We start from the raw sequence: 15,136 nt of genomic DNA on the forward strand, positions 1-15,136 counted from the left end.
AACACAATATGATTTATTTATTTTTATTATAAAAAGAGGAGCTGTTGGAAGCGAAACCATGCATGAATTATTTCCAGAGCTTGGTGCGCTTAACCATGAGTGAACCAAATAGACAGACTTCCAGGAGGGAGTGAACTCACTGGATCAGAGAGCTGCGCGGCCGGAAGCGGAAGTGTGTCTTGCTGTCCTCAGTAAACGTTCTGCTAGCTTCACGAACCACCACGCAAATTCAACAGACAACTTTCGTTTAATTTCACAAACCTCTGGGGTGCAACAACTTTAACCGCCAAGATGTTTAACAGAATGACAAGCTTATGGATGGGTGATGTAAGTATTGTGTTTTTGCTTACTTTTCCTCGATAATTCAACGAGTATGTAGGTTAGAAAACAGCGGCATGTGGTTTTAGCTCGATGTTACGCAAAACGACCAACAGGCCGGAACAAGTAAACACAACTGGTCACTACAGAAATACATACTGGCTGTAGACCAAATTTAAATTAATATTCTATCGTGTTTTGTCAATATAAGTTAGTTCTTATTAATCCGTGGTTTGTTTCCTCGTGTTTATTCTCGACAAGCCTTTTATATTTACATTCGTGCTTTTGTGTCGTAGTATAAATAATGAGGAACAACAGCATGACCGGGTTATGATTTCGAGTTAAACAACAGAGTGTAATGCAATAAACTAGGTTAAGTCAACTTGGTCGTTTAAAGTTTTATGTCGCTGGTGCTTGCGCTGTAAACGGACACGTGACGCACTTTCTTGTTTTCTGCTTTCTCTTGTAAATCATTAACATGTTTTTAATATTGACAATATGCTGACATAGATTTACTGGAAATATAATTCAGGCTATTAATCTCATCATTTGTTTTTCAGTTAGACCCATACATGGATGAAAACTTCATTAAGCAAGCTTTCAGCACAATGGGAGAGACTGCCTTCGGTGTCAAAATTATTACACATCGAGTTACTGGGTAAGATTACATCTCCTCTTTAAATAGTGCAGTCGGTTCCGGATGTAAAATAGCCCATACATTTTCTCCAAAGGGATTTTTTTAACGGTAACTTGCACAGGTTGGACAATGACTCTGAAATGAAACCTGGTTTTAGACCACAGTTATGGTGAAGGGCCTTCTTTTGTGGCCAAACAGCATCAATTCGTCTTGGGAATAACAAAAACAAGTCCTTAACGGTGGCCCAAAAATATTGGCTCAAAAATATTTAGATCTGGTGACAGTGCAGGCCATGGGAGATGTTCATCAAACCATTCTGTCACAAGTCTTGCTCTGTGTTTTGGTGCATTATCATGCTGATACAATTCAGGGTACAATGTTTGAACCATTAGGTGCACAGTAGGGAATGGCATGATATTGCATTTTCATTTCTTCTTCGCTTCTCTAAATGGGTTGCTTGTGGCAACACAGCACAACTTCCTGTGTTTGTAATGCATTCTGAGCAGTGAAGAAGAACCACGCAGTGGTTAGGCAAAGCTCGCGGTCATAATAACTAGGTCTTGTTTAAGAAAATGGTATCGGATCGGTACATGGGTTCAAGTACTCACCGATACCACAACAAATTCTGGCATCGGTGATATTTCCGATACTAGTATCGGAATCGGAACAACTCTACCACAAAGATACGCTGTCCTGGTCACAGGTGAGGTCACAATCTGTTCTCTTTTGAACTTTGATATGTCTCCCATTATGTTGTTTGGATTGCAATAACCACCATGCTGCGTATTTATAGGCGTGAAATCTCCAACAGTATATTGGCCCTAGGCATGTGCCGGTATCAAATTTTCATGTTGCGATTAATTGCTGAAGCCTTTATCACGGTATATGGTATTATCACGATATTGAAATAAGTTGCAAAAAAGTGTTGTCATACTATAACAGGTTAAATCACTTTCTTATAACAAAAGAACCAAACATTTAAATACAATAAAGCAATACACAAAAATGTATAAAGTAAACAAATATTTAAAACAGATTAAAGTGCAAAAGAATTATAAAGAACAATAGGTATGCTGAAATGTACATTTAACTAAGATTAATACATGCTTTAGAAGTATTTTTCATTGTCAGTTTGTTAATGAAGGAACTAATGTTAAATACTGGAGCCTTGTAAAGTGTGTGATTGAACAACAGTCAGAACATATTCAAACAATATCTAGGGCATGTAATTTAGTCCAGATTAAAATATAAAATGCAAGTTTGAAAATGAATAGCCTTAAAGGGTTAGTTCACCCAAAAATGAAAATTCTGTCATTAATTACTCACCCTCATGTCGTTGGACACCCGTAAGACCTCCGTTCATATTCGGAACACAAATGAAGATATTTTAGTTGAAAGCTGATGGCTGAGAAAGGCTTCAGATAGGCCTCCATTTGCATTCAGTACATTGACACTTCCAAGATCCATGAAAGGCACTTAAAACGTCGTTACAAAGTCCATCTCACCACAGTGGCTCTACAATAATTTTACGATGCGACGACAATAGTTTTTGTGCGCAAAAAAAAATCAAAATAACACCTTTATCCAACTTGTTCTCGACTTCCGTGTGTGCCTCCACGACGCATGCGCGAGAATATGATGTAGCGCCGGCGTTCGGGAATCCATGAAATGCACACTTAAGCCCCATTTTGAGCACTACGCCGAGACCTAAAGCACGATCAATGTAGAATCCAACAGCTTAGACACGCGCGTCTTCCTCTGCTCGTAAACAAATCGCTTCTGGGTCATATGTCCGAACGCCGGCGCTACGTCATATTCTCGCGCATGCGTCGTGGAGGCATACACGGAAGTCGAGAACAAGTTGGATAAGACCGACATTGTGTAAGACCGACGGAAAATGAAAAGTTGTGATTGTCTAGACCGATATGGCTAGGAACTGTTCTCTCATTCCTGCGTAAGGATCAAGGAACTTTGAGCCGTACCATGAGTGCAGTGGCGCAATGATATTATGCAGCACCTGAAAATAGTTCCCAGCACGCTCTGTGCAAGCAGATTGTCACGTTGTGTTGCGGACCCTGTCCGAATGATGGCCAGACTTTACCGATGTTTCATGGAGTTTATTGAAACCATTTGATCTCCAAAAAATCACCGTCAGAGCTGAACAAATAAAGCAAAGAAGTGCGCATTAACACCTCGTACACAAACTCTCTCTCTTCATAGCATTATCATTAACATACAGCGAAATACACAGAAATACTCATTACAAATGACAGTAAACAAGCACATAAACACCTTATGCCTTTTCGGGGGGTGCTTAACAAACTGCAAACTTTAAATCTGCCTAACCACTCCGATGAAACGCAAGCTCTCACTATCTTTCAGTAGACTACAACATCTGTCAAAATATAAGTCCTTACTTATTAAGACAGATAATGCAGACCGTTAACCTTTTTAAACACACAGAAATGTCAAAAATGTACACAAAAAACAAATTATAAGATAAATCACAACGAAGTCTGTTACACGTTGGTTATGTTGATGGAAGTTAGCCTATTTCCAGGCACTGCATAATATCATTGCGTCGCTGCACTCATGGTACGGCAGTAAAATTCCTTGATCATTACGCAGGAATGAGAGTATAGTTCCTAGCCATATCGGTTTAGAAAATCACAACTTTTAATTTTCCGTCTGTCTTATTACAGAATGTAACTATACACATCACAACATGTAAATAGGAAAATGTTGACTTTTTGTCACTTATTGAGCTGTAGGCTAGCTGGAGCCATTTACCTCCAGTCTTTGTGCTAAGCTAGGCTAGCGAAGGGTGCGTCAGACAGAGTTATGGCACGTAAGGAAATGAGTGGTATGTATGTATTTATCTAACTCTGGGGGATACGGTGAGTTAGCTAAAGTGTTCCTTTAAAGATAGACCTACTGTGAGCTACGAGGTTGAAGCCATTAGCCCGCATGATTTCAATTTTAGTTTTGAATAATTAACAGTGGAATTCCTGGTGAAAAATGATGTCACCCACGATTCTGCAGAAAAAATCTACACCAATCAGAGAATCGCAGCATGCAAATCACACAAATTTTTCGCACCCGCTCACTATCATGGAGCACTACAAATGACACAGTCAGTTTTCCTACGTTTTCAAACTAAATATACATAGTTTACAAAAAAGTATAAAATGTTGTTTATCTATATATAATCATCTAGAAATCAATCTTTTGTCGTGTCATTTTGCCATGTTTGGGTTGTAGCAAGGATTGTAGTTATTTCCCTCATTCAAGGCAATAAGTACTTGTACTTATACTTGTATATATAAGTACCTCATTCAAGGCAATTAAGCCGCGTTTCCACCGCAGAAACTTTCCCCACGAACAAGGAAGTTTGGGGTAGTACTCGGTGTGTTTCGACCGCAGGAACCAGGGTCTAAATGAAGTTCCGGGTAAATATTTCCCCCTCCAAACGGCCCTGCTCGCGAGGTAGTACTTTTTCAAAGTTCTGAAACTTTCGGAGGTGGGACTTGGGCGCTGAACATTGGCATTTTTAAAAGTCTTGCGAGGTTCGTTCTGCGTTCAGTAAATATCAGTCTTGCTCTTTCTGTCCGATGGCGCGCGTTGTCTCAGCAATCGCACGATCAATGTCCGTAATAGCTGATTATAACATACGCTGTCTTATTTTAAATCTAGCTTTACAAGCTTTCACAATACGCTGTTCCTGTAAAAAAAGTTCCTGGTACAAATTGTTCCGGGTAATGTCGGTGGAAACGGGGCTTTTTACCTTTTTGTCTTTTTTCTGATTCTCAAATAACTGTTCTGTGTTTCCTCAGTGGCTCGGCTGGATACTGTTTTGTGGAGATGTCAGATGAGGCCAGCGTTGATCGTTGTGTGCAGAGGCTTAATGGCAAGCTGGTTCCAGGATCAAATCCGGTGAGATGCCGAACTTGCACCCATTAAATTGTATAGTTTATCTATACAATTTAATCTATATTTGATTTCAATACATTCATATATTTAGATTATTATAGGAAGGCATATCCAGCATGGCCCCCACCTCATATGAGACATTTCAGTTATTACTCTATATATTACTAGTGATGGGAAAGTTACAGAGCTCAATTTCTTCCCTAAGGAAGGTGGTTGAGGCTGTTTATAAAATGACTTTGTTTGAAGCTGGTGAATAAACTCTGTTAGGAACTAGCTGAAGAATGGGATAAAGCCAGTACTGATTGGTGGAGGTATGTGGAAATAATAGCTTCCTTACTTAAATAATAAGATGCTTTGTTAGCGAAATTATGTCCATACTACAGGCAAAGTGTCATTCCGTTTGCTCAATGGTTGTATTTCTTTTCATTTCAGCCCAGGAAGTTCAAGCTAAACTATGCAACTTATGGGAAAAGGCCAGAACCTGGGTAAGCACACAATGTCCAGAATAACATTTGAGTTTCTGATCTCTTTTTTTAGAAACCAAACGGAAAGCAGCTGGGTTATTCCGTGACCCAGCAGCCAGAGGTGCCCGGCTCAATTGTCATTTTGTTAATATTTTTTTATGAAGAAAGACTAACGAAAATGGGCATGTAAGCCAAAATATCAAATGCCATACATGGATAAATATTTACTGAGTAATCCACTATTTTGTAGAGGGGGGTTAAAATGACAATTTTCACCTAAAATCTAAAGCCAAATTAACTCTTGATAGTTCCAGAGAAGTTAAAGAACCAGAATCTATGAGGATAGTGAGATGTCTATAATAATACTTGAGTTACAGGCAGGCAAACTTTGGAAAAATAATATTTATGGAACTTAGACGGGTATGTTCTATGCCTGTGGTTTTCAACCTGTCGGTCGTTGCCTCCCAGTGGGTTCCAATGATATTGCAGGGGGGCCGCCATTTAGCCTGCTATTAATACAAATCTTAATTTCGTTGATATATGTAAAAATGTTTAATTAAATACAATAAATCATTAACAAAAAAGAAATATTGAACTGTTAGTGTGTATTAAGTATTTAAACTCGCTGTTCAGTCATGTTAAGAATAAACCACCAATTTTGCTGCATACAGTTAATGTGGGCTACAACAGATTTAAACATGGATAAATGGTTATCAACAGGGTCGCTGAAAAGGATAAAAGCAGCTCTTTCTCCATCTCCAAGTAAGGATAAATCTTCAGAAGTGCCCGACATCAAAACGACTAAAAATAAAGCTAAACAAAGAAAATAAAGTATATCTAAGGTTACTGTTTACATGTGTGGGAGCGGAAAACAAGCTGTTGCTGAAATGAAGTTGAAATGTAGCTTTTAAGCTTTGCTTAACTTTTTTTTAGCTTTACACATTATTTTACAAGAATCAGTTACACATTAAGCCACACAATCTCCGTATCCAACTTTTTTGTTTCTTCAGCCCGACACAGTGCTTTGTAAATGCTAAACAACACCAACCTTTTGCATTAGGAGATTCAAAAAAATTGTAGTTCATAAGGTCTAATTGTTATGTGCCAGAGTCTCTTGAGGCTCAGTCAAGCCCGGTTCCACCACATGGGTGTTAAGCACCCTCAAATGAAAGCAAGAGAACCCTCGGTTGAAGCTGAAATAATAAGTCATTGGCAGACAGATTTGGCAAACACTCCAGTGCGTATTTGTGTTTGTGCTCTGGAGAATGTCAATTTTTTTAAATTTACAACATACTTTGGCAGTATTGAGCAATGTAGCCAATCACAGACATATCTGTTGCTTTCTTGAACGCAATGGCCAATTAGAGGTGTGTCAGAATCCATGCACCGCTCAAGCCAGAGTTTTTGTTTTTTGTTTAGTGCTGAGTTATGCAAGTGCGCAATTCCTCTCATTTTAACAAAGTGTGGAAATGAGATTTACAGTGCAGTGTAGACGGCTTCATTGAGTAACGGCCATATACACATTCCAAATGTGGAATTCACTCTCGAAATTGAAATGATTGGCACAGTGACCATAGCAATGTCCTCTTTAACCAACGTGACACACAGTCAGTCGAGTGTGTTAAAATTCTTGCCGCAGAAACTTGTTTGTGGAATTATCTATGGGGTTGAAACATATAGGGCCTTACTGTCAGTGCCCCAGTAGCGGGACGCTTTTTTTATTGCCTTTGCTTTCACACATTACTTTTTTTTTTGTCATCATAAATTAGTTATCTTTCGAAACCCTCAGTATTCTGTGAAAACAATAAAAAAATCGGATCTTGCATTACCATGAAAACTGTGCTTTAATTCCTTTTAGCAGCCTCCGCCTCTTGTGGGCAATGTCATGTTTCATATCAAATTTACTGCACTTTTATAATATCATTTTTTTTTTTTTCTAATCTTGAGAAAGCATATCGTTGACACTCAAGACTCCATATTTGGTGACACTTTTGCAATAGAAGTGATGTTGTCAGAAATTGATTTATTATTTATTTGTGACAAAAGAAAGCGTTTCAAGAAAATTCACTGGAAATGGGTGTCACCCGGTGGCTGTTTTTGGTATTGTGCCTATGCAAAATGAGACATGGCTTTGATTTTGATAGCTTTTTTAGTCTAATAAAAAATGTTTAGTGCATTTGCTTGGTGGCTGCAGGTCCTTAATGTCTTAAATAAATTGTTCTTAAAAAGTATTACATTTAACCTGTTTATATCTGTAGATACCTTGAGTAAATTTAAACTTTTATAACTCTTCTTTACACTTTCATTTTTTGCTTGCACTACGGCAATAATCTGCTTAGTGTCTTCTTTAAAAAGAGACCAACCATAGGTCTGTATTCCAAAGCTTTCATGAATTACAGCCATTTAAGTTCCGATTATGCATTTTCACATCTATGCTCAAAATGTGGGGTGACAGTTAATTGCATAAATGGAAGATGCCAAAAGAAAGGTTTGTTAAGAACCAAAATCTAAAAAGATATTAAAATGTATTAAATACTTTTTGAGTTATAGGCATGCAAACTCTAGGGAAAAACACAGTCTCCCCTTATGAAATGATACAAAAATATTTATAAGTAAATATTCATATATGACATTTAAATAGTTTGGCTTTCCTCAATATTAATATTTGCCTTTCTTCAGAAAAAATATTAACAAAATCAAACATTTTAGCTGGGGAAGCTTCCAATTTTTTAACACAGAATGACCCAGCTGCTTTTTTTTTTTTTTTTTACAATGTCACCTAAAAATGGTAAATTGTGGAGGTTGTTTTCACTTTATGTAGTTTACTTTCTTCCTCAGCCCAGAATTCTCTGTCTTTGTTGGAGATCTCACATCAGAAGTGGATGACTACCAGCTTCATCAGTTTTTTCTGAAAAAATTCCCTTCATGCAAAGGAGCCAAAGTTGTCACTGATCCCTATGGGAACTCCAGGTATGAAATGTTTTAGCCATCACAAATGTACTGCATAACCATACGTGGCTTTCTCTGACAGTTCGACCTGCTGATCTTCACCACAGAAAGAGGTTTCCTTTACATTTTATATTTTCTAAAAGCTTACTTTCAGTCGATTACTCTTTACCCTCCCTCTCCTAAAAAAGGGCCAACAATACATGGATGTGATTTGCCGTTGTTACAAATCTGCTAAAACTATTGTTTTCCCCATATAGGGTAAGCAAGAGCAACTCACAATTGAAGTGATGCTACTTCATGTTAAAAGTAAAAGAGAAGTTTCAGTTCTACCATCAAATAAATATTTTACTTTCTGAATACATATTGAAATATGCATATGCTGCATGATGAGGCGCATGAAGAATGAGAGCGCAAGTGCTGATGATCTAGTGTTTTCAAATGCACAGGGGTTATGGCTTTGTGAAGTTTAGCGATGAGAATGAACAGAAGAAAGCCCTTGAGGAGTTTCAGAACGCATCCGGCCTGGGAGGAAAATCCATCAGGATAAGCATCGCCGTCAACAAAGGGTACATTTTAAATCGCTTAAATCGTTCTTTTATGAAATAAATTGAATATTAATTTTATATATATATATATATATATATATTATATATATATATTATATATATATATATATATATATATATATATATATATATATATATATATATATATATATATATATATATATATATATAAAATTATATATTTTTTTTAATCATAATTGCGTATTTGTAATTTTCTTTTATTTTGATGTATATTCATTGTCAGTCCTGCTATTTAAACCTGACAAATGCACATGAAATCTGATTATATTCTCTTTTACATTTTAGCAACAAATCAAGCAGTTACCACAACCAGAATAACAGCTACAACAGCAACTATCAACAGCAGTACTATCAACAGCCCTATAACAGCTACTATCCACAGTGGGGCTATGATCAGTACAGCGGTTACAACTACGGATATAACCCGTATGCCACCCCCCCGCCAGTTCCACACGGGATGATGCCCCCACCTATGGGAGTGCCCCCAATCACCCCTGACATGCAGGGATCCACAGAGGTATCTTAGCAGCTCCGTTATCAATACAGCAAACACAAGATTAATCTATATTGTTTTTTTGTTAATCTAAACCATTTCTGTTCTGGAACTGACCATCTTTATTTTGCTTTAACAGTCCCATGATGGCACTGAGGATGTTGAGGAGGACCCTTCTGAAGGTAATATTTAGTTTCACTGATTAAATGACCAAATTGTTGATTATAGAGGGTATGCACGTCACGGAGTGACTGCGGTTACACCCACTGAGTTTCCAGCATTGGTTTTCAGTGTGAATGCCGCGAAAAACACACCACATCTAAAACAGGAAAGAACTTTGAGACTGACAGTACAAATAGATTTGACAAGAAATCTGAAGTATATTTTTACAGACTGCTGAAAGCTACAGAAAAGTGAAGCAAACTAATCGCTTTAATTCACAGAAACGCCTGGACTCCATATTTTGTCAATATGTTGAATTATAGGGTAAAATCATACCCTATATATTGCATTGACAACGAACTCGTCAATTAAATATTTAGCATCTTCTATTCTGCATGATTGGATGGTTTTTAAATAAACACTGACAAAAATTATAGTGCTGGACGATATGAAACTATAATATTGCTAGAAGTGGTCACCTGTATTTTTAGACCTACCTATATTGTATTTATGTAAAGCGTTCACAGGCAAATTTGTTTTATGCATTTCCCCGGCGTCAAAATCCAGCTCATAAATGTCAGGAATCACGATTCCTGGCTGCATGTCAATATCCACTGAATGTTTGAGAAGTTGTAAGGATAACTATCGAGTCCAACCTTTAGTTTAAACTGATAATTGTTTGCAGTTTCCCTATTAAATCCAGTCGTGCAGCTGGCAGTTTTGCCACTCAGTCCCGTTGAGGGTGTGTGTTTCGGCAGGAAAGTGACGTCAATGCATACTCTCTATAGGAAGAACACACATCAGTGCTCATTACTCACCATCTTTCGTTCCCCCTCAGACCCAAACCTGCAGGTGGATGTGGATGCATTAAATAAGCAATACATGGAGCGCAGTGAGGAGCTCTATGATTCACTCATGGATTGCCACTGGCAGCCATTGGACAATGTCGCATCGGAAATTCCTATGATGAACGGTTCCTGACTGTCTCTACCAACCACCGTCCAGGATTATTATGCTTTGTGAAGGAACATGCCTTTTTATAATGCTCTGAGCAAGTTTTCAGAGAATGTTTTTTCTCATTTTCAGTCTTTTATTTGGAGCTTCATCCCAGCAGACGAGATGTTTTTCTTCGTGCGTGTCCATCACCTTTTTTTTTTTTGTTCAAAGTTAGATAGTTAAGGTTTTGTTGAACAGGTTTTTTAAGATATATGGAAAGAATCTACTTTATTACCATTGTCATTTTTAACTGGGAGCTATTCCTACTCTTGCCTTATTAAACTTTTCCATTAGAAATTTGAAGCATGCTTTGTGGGTATTAAAACTTGTGTGGTCCGAATTGGCATTTATATCTCTTTAAATATACCCCATTTTGTCTGCCATGAAACCACTGATGGTTTTTGAAAGCGTTGTTCAAGAGATGGGTCATTTTTAGCGACGTTGGCAAAGCATGACAACTGCCTAAAAATGAATACCACACTGACCCAGAATTAAGATCTGTCTATTCTTACATTTACATATGCGTTTGAGCATAATTGAATCAAGTTTTTTTATTTAAAGCTGATTTTCAGAAATTCTTTGAGTATTTTTGTAATAAAAAAAACAAACTGAGATTGTCAAGGATGAACCTAATAAATTAATGTTATGTCTCATTTGTCTCTTCATTTGTCATTGTCAGTTTAGTAAAACTATTGGCAAACAAATCTTGAAATCAATAAAGGGATAGCTCACCTGTTCCAAATGTGTTTGATTAATTCCTCTGATGCAAAATATATTGTGTAAGCCAAGGTTCAAAGGGCATTGGAAATCATGCAACAACAAAAAAATACAAGTTTGGAATGACATGGATGAGTAAATAATTACTTTTTATTTTGGACTGAACTATCCCTGCACTCTCTTGTTCCCAACCTATGATGTTAGAAAGCCATGTTTTTTCATTATCAGGGTCTAAGTGAGTGTTTAGCATATATGTATTGAATGAAGTATCTAAATACCAGCAATTATATCAAATATACATGAATTTTGTATTGACAGAGATTTGGCTGTATATTCTATAGGTTTCACTGGACTCATAATTAGTCCAAATTCAGTCAAGCTCTAATTCCTCAATCCTTCTCTAGTTGATTTCGTTAGTGTTAGTTTCACACAGAGTCTCAGTTGTCTCATCCTGTTTGCTCTGTGTAGACAAAAGTCCCACCCCTGGCCTCCCGGGGCAGTACCAACTAGGTCCAAGTCGGTACCAGCCCTGATACAATGCTCTCCAGCTCAAACAACCCAGAGCGCCTCCCAGAAGCTGAGTAGGAAACTGTGGGAAGTAAGCCAGCAGACAAAGCAGCAGGAACACCCAGAGACTCAACAGCAGGACACAGAACAGGAAGAGGATGCGCAACGGGGCTTCAGAGGGTCCACCCAGGCTAAGGTATGGCCCAAATACTGCAGTCTCTTCAGCTAGAAGCAGGCAGCACAAACATAGCAGGAGGGCATCTTCAGATACTTCATAGCCACGCCACAACATGCCAGAGCGGACGCAGACCTCCTTTGTTTCACCTTCCCGTAAAAGCAATAAAGGTTGGCCATCTCCATTGGTCCCTGAAGCCAGCTCAAGAGTGGAGCTGAGGGGCTCATAACAGCTCCCGGTGGCGTTCTCCAATAGACAAAGCAGTTTGCGGAAGCCCAGCCACAATCCACCTGCCACAGCTAGCCGAGAAAGGTGTCGCAGGGAAATTTTGAGTGAGCGACGAACTGAGAAAGAGAGGACAAAGACAAAAGAGCCAACAAAGATGCAGGTCCAGCCCCAGCCTGAGCGCAGGAAAACCCTAAAAATGAATGGTGAATGACATATTACTTTATTAGTATTAAGCACAGTGTATTCTATATTTAGTTTGCTCTCATTTGCAAGCGCAATTGTCAGTAATGAAGCAGTTCTTTATTGCATATACAGCCTGTGAACGACTCAAAAACAAAATTTGTCTCCGTAACAAAATAAAGAAAGGGCCTCAAATTATAAGTACACTTTTTTGATGAGGGGCCTGTGCTTCTAGTTAGAAATGTTCCTGAATCATACTATATAGAACACACTTTTTAAAGGTCACTCAAATAAGTATCCACTCGTACTGTTCTTCGTCTACTAGGGAAACATGTATATTCGGATGCTGCTGTCTTTATGAGTGAGTCATTGACTCATTCACTCAACCGATTCATTCAAAACACAGTTCAGATAATATCCTTTGGATTTCTTTTGGGAATATCTTCACTTGCGGAGCAAGGATAGTAAAGGATAGTTATATATATTGTATAGGCAATACTGTATATAAAAACGTAAGTTACTCAATATAAACTTGTTTATTGAACTGTTGTGTAGAAACTCGCAATCATGCTGTTTTGATTGGCACGAGGCCGCAGAACACCAGTGTGCTTGATAGTGTGGTATTGCTTAATTGAATTTGAATGACATTAATTTGTGTTTGTGATGCTTACCTGTAGAGAAAGTGAGTCCTCTTTGCAAACACACTATAATGGGACACCCACAGACTCAGGAGGGGCCCAAACAAAAGCAATGCTGACAGCAACAAATGAAAATGACGTCGAAATGATGCATTGCCGAGAAGTCCAGCTGCCAGGTCAGTAATGACCACAAGGATAGAGTTTAGAAACATTTGTATTTTTCCTTAACCACACCACTGAATTACAGTTAATATGGATTGTTGTTATGAGTCCAGTTTCTCTCAGAATCCTACAAAAACTTCCTCAGTGACAGCTGCGATTGATCAGTTGTAAAATTCCACTAATGTAAAAGTAAAAAATACACAATGAATGTATGCAAGTTATCAAACAGTAAGCATGTCCAGAGAATAATTCAAGTGTCTTTTCCAATGGGCTGTTTGCAATAGGATGTTCTCATTCACTGGAATCGCTTTTTTAGCAATGCATGTTTTAGATATGCTTCTGAAGTTAGTCACATATATTGATGCATTTAATCCAGGTATAAAAATGGCATGTGCTACTTTAGCACTTTCCTCTTCTTATACTTGGTGTCCTCTAACCTTCAGGAGATTTTCACAGCCTATCTCTCTTCTGATCTTTATGTTTCCGGAAATCTGGGAGCACTCCCCCTTTATGCGCTTGCAGCCAACAACTTCCGTTTACACCTTGTATCCAAGAGAAAGAAAGTCCAGTTCATTCCTGATTTCCATGTTCTTTTAATCCGTGGGTCTCTTTCATCTCTAGCAGCACAACTGCTCTAAGAGGGTCTCTTGCACCTTTCACATGGCCCACACACTCCCCACCCCCTCAGAACCGAAAAAGAAATGTTGTCGCCTTCTTTACTTTCGTGTTGGCGGGTGTCATGTTGCAATTAGACTTCTGTGTGAAAATGCTCTGTGACTGTATTGTCGTTGTAGCGGACCAAATGGTAAATGATGACAAATGTGAATAAATTATCAACATCTAATGTGAATGTGACCCTTAAACATCTCTGTATCCTATTTTGGTGCTCTTTTTCAGTGGACGAGCTTCAAGTAGTGCTCTTAAAATGTCAGTGGTTCAGTAAATGCTATGCTATGTACAGTTACCGGGGTGCTTTTCAATTCAGCCATATTTAGCTCTAACCTTTGTACTGTATGTTTATCCCTCTCTGCTGCTTTCTCCATTCTTAGATTCAGCTGTTGGTGCTGTCTGTCTCTGTCAATCACTGAGTCTCTTTATGGCCTCCACTGTCTCCACCAGCTGCATTATCTTCTCTGGCTCTTACAAACACCCGTCTGCTCTCTCTCTCTCAGCTTTCTTTAATTAGCTCCATATTAAGATAAGTGTAGTGTGTTTGCCATGTGTTTAAGAGCATGCAGTGTGTACACACTGGTGAAGTATTCTGTAAATATATTTCCACAATATAAAGGGTTTTATATGATTTATAGTAGTTTTAGTTTATGTTTAGATGAAGATTGTGAACGGAACTTTCTATTTAAAGGAAGCCATAGACGCCATATTGAATTTTATGCAAATGAACACAAGGCTGTGAGGGATAGTTCCTAGATCACATGTAATTTTCACAACATTCAAAAATGTTTAATGGTGTTTCTGTCAACTGAAAGTCTTAGATGTTTCGTCAGCTGAACAATGGGCATGTTAAATAAATAAATAACAATCCATTTAACAAACTGTACATCTGTCAGCCTCACTTTCATTCCTGCCAAAAATGAAGAATATGCAACCTTGACTAAAGTCTATATTAAAGCCCAGAATGTTTTATCACATCAGATAAAAATAACCTAATGTCAATGATCGTCAGGTTGATGATTTCAAACGTTTTTAAACACACACGCACGCACACACACGGTGCACCTATCCTTTTGAGGACATTCCATAGGTGTAATGGTTTGTATACTGTACAAACTGTATATTCCCCCTACTCCAAAGTAATTTTAATAATGAGGACTTGTCCTCATTGAACCATGTTTCCATTGTAATACCAATGTAGTACACATGTCATAATACAAATGTATGTCCTTATAAGTCTCCAAACTCGGTCCTGGAGGCCCGCTGTCCTGCAGAGTTTAGCAACCCCAATTAAACACACCCGAACCAGCTAATCGCTATCTTA

General features: G+C 38.1%; 2 protein-coding genes across 3 annotated transcripts; one reads left to right on the top strand and one right to left on the bottom strand.

Moving 5' to 3' along the window:
- The first annotated feature begins 28 nt into the window (after window positions 1–28).
- trnau1apb (tRNA selenocysteine 1 associated protein 1b) lies at window positions 29–11,187 on the top strand. Of its 2 annotated transcripts, XM_079819820.1 has the most exons (10): window positions 168–327; window positions 879–976; window positions 4,789–4,888; window positions 5,318–5,370; window positions 6,070–6,111; window positions 8,188–8,319; window positions 8,745–8,864; window positions 9,171–9,402; window positions 9,518–9,560; window positions 10,379–11,187. In XM_079819820.1, exons 1-10 carry the CDS (start codon window positions 292–294, stop codon window positions 10,519–10,521), a joined length of 999 nt encoding a protein of 332 aa, XP_079675946.1. In that variant the 5' UTR covers window positions 168–291; the 3' UTR covers window positions 10,522–11,187. The 2 variants fall into 2 exon arrangements, with proteins under 2 accessions (XP_079675947.1, XP_079675946.1); XM_079819821.1 differs by lacking the exon at window positions 6,070–6,111 and having other exon boundaries at window positions 29–327.
- Window positions 11,188–11,385: 198 nt separating this feature from the next.
- Window positions 11,386–15,136, bottom strand: fitm1l (fat storage inducing transmembrane protein 1, like). Its single transcript, XM_079819822.1, has 2 exons — window positions 13,015–15,136; window positions 11,386–12,353 (listed from the first exon to the last, which is right to left on the bottom strand). The coding sequence occupies exons 1-2, from the start codon at window positions 13,191–13,193 to the stop codon at window positions 11,654–11,656; spliced, it is 879 nt and encodes a 292-aa protein (XP_079675948.1). The 5' UTR covers window positions 13,194–15,136; the 3' UTR covers window positions 11,386–11,653.

This window comes from Gobio gobio, assembly GCF_949357685.1.
Source record: "Gobio gobio genome assembly, chromosome: 6".
NCBI lineage: Eukaryota > Metazoa > Chordata > Actinopteri > Cypriniformes > Gobionidae > Gobio > Gobio gobio.

Bases quoted from the DNA above. Each gene is read 5' to 3' on its own strand.
- trnau1apb (XM_079819820.1), top strand. From the start codon at position 292: ATGTTTAACAGAATGACAAGCTTATGGATGGGTGAT. The intron at 5,371-6,069 runs GTAAGCACACAA...GGTTATCAACAG, and splicing joins GGGAAAAGGCCAGAACCTGG to GGTCGCTGAAAAGGATAAAA. The intron at 8,320-8,744 runs GTATGAAATGTT...TCAAATGCACAG, and splicing joins GATCCCTATGGGAACTCCAG to GGGTTATGGCTTTGTGAAGT.
- fitm1l (XM_079819822.1), bottom strand. From the start codon at position 13,193: ATGTTTCTAAACTCTATCCTTGTGGTCATTACTGACCTGGCAGCTGGA. The intron at 12,354-13,014 runs GTAAGCATCACA...ATTCATTTTTAG, and splicing joins AGGACTCACTTTCTCTACAG to GGTTTTCCTGCGCTCAGGCT.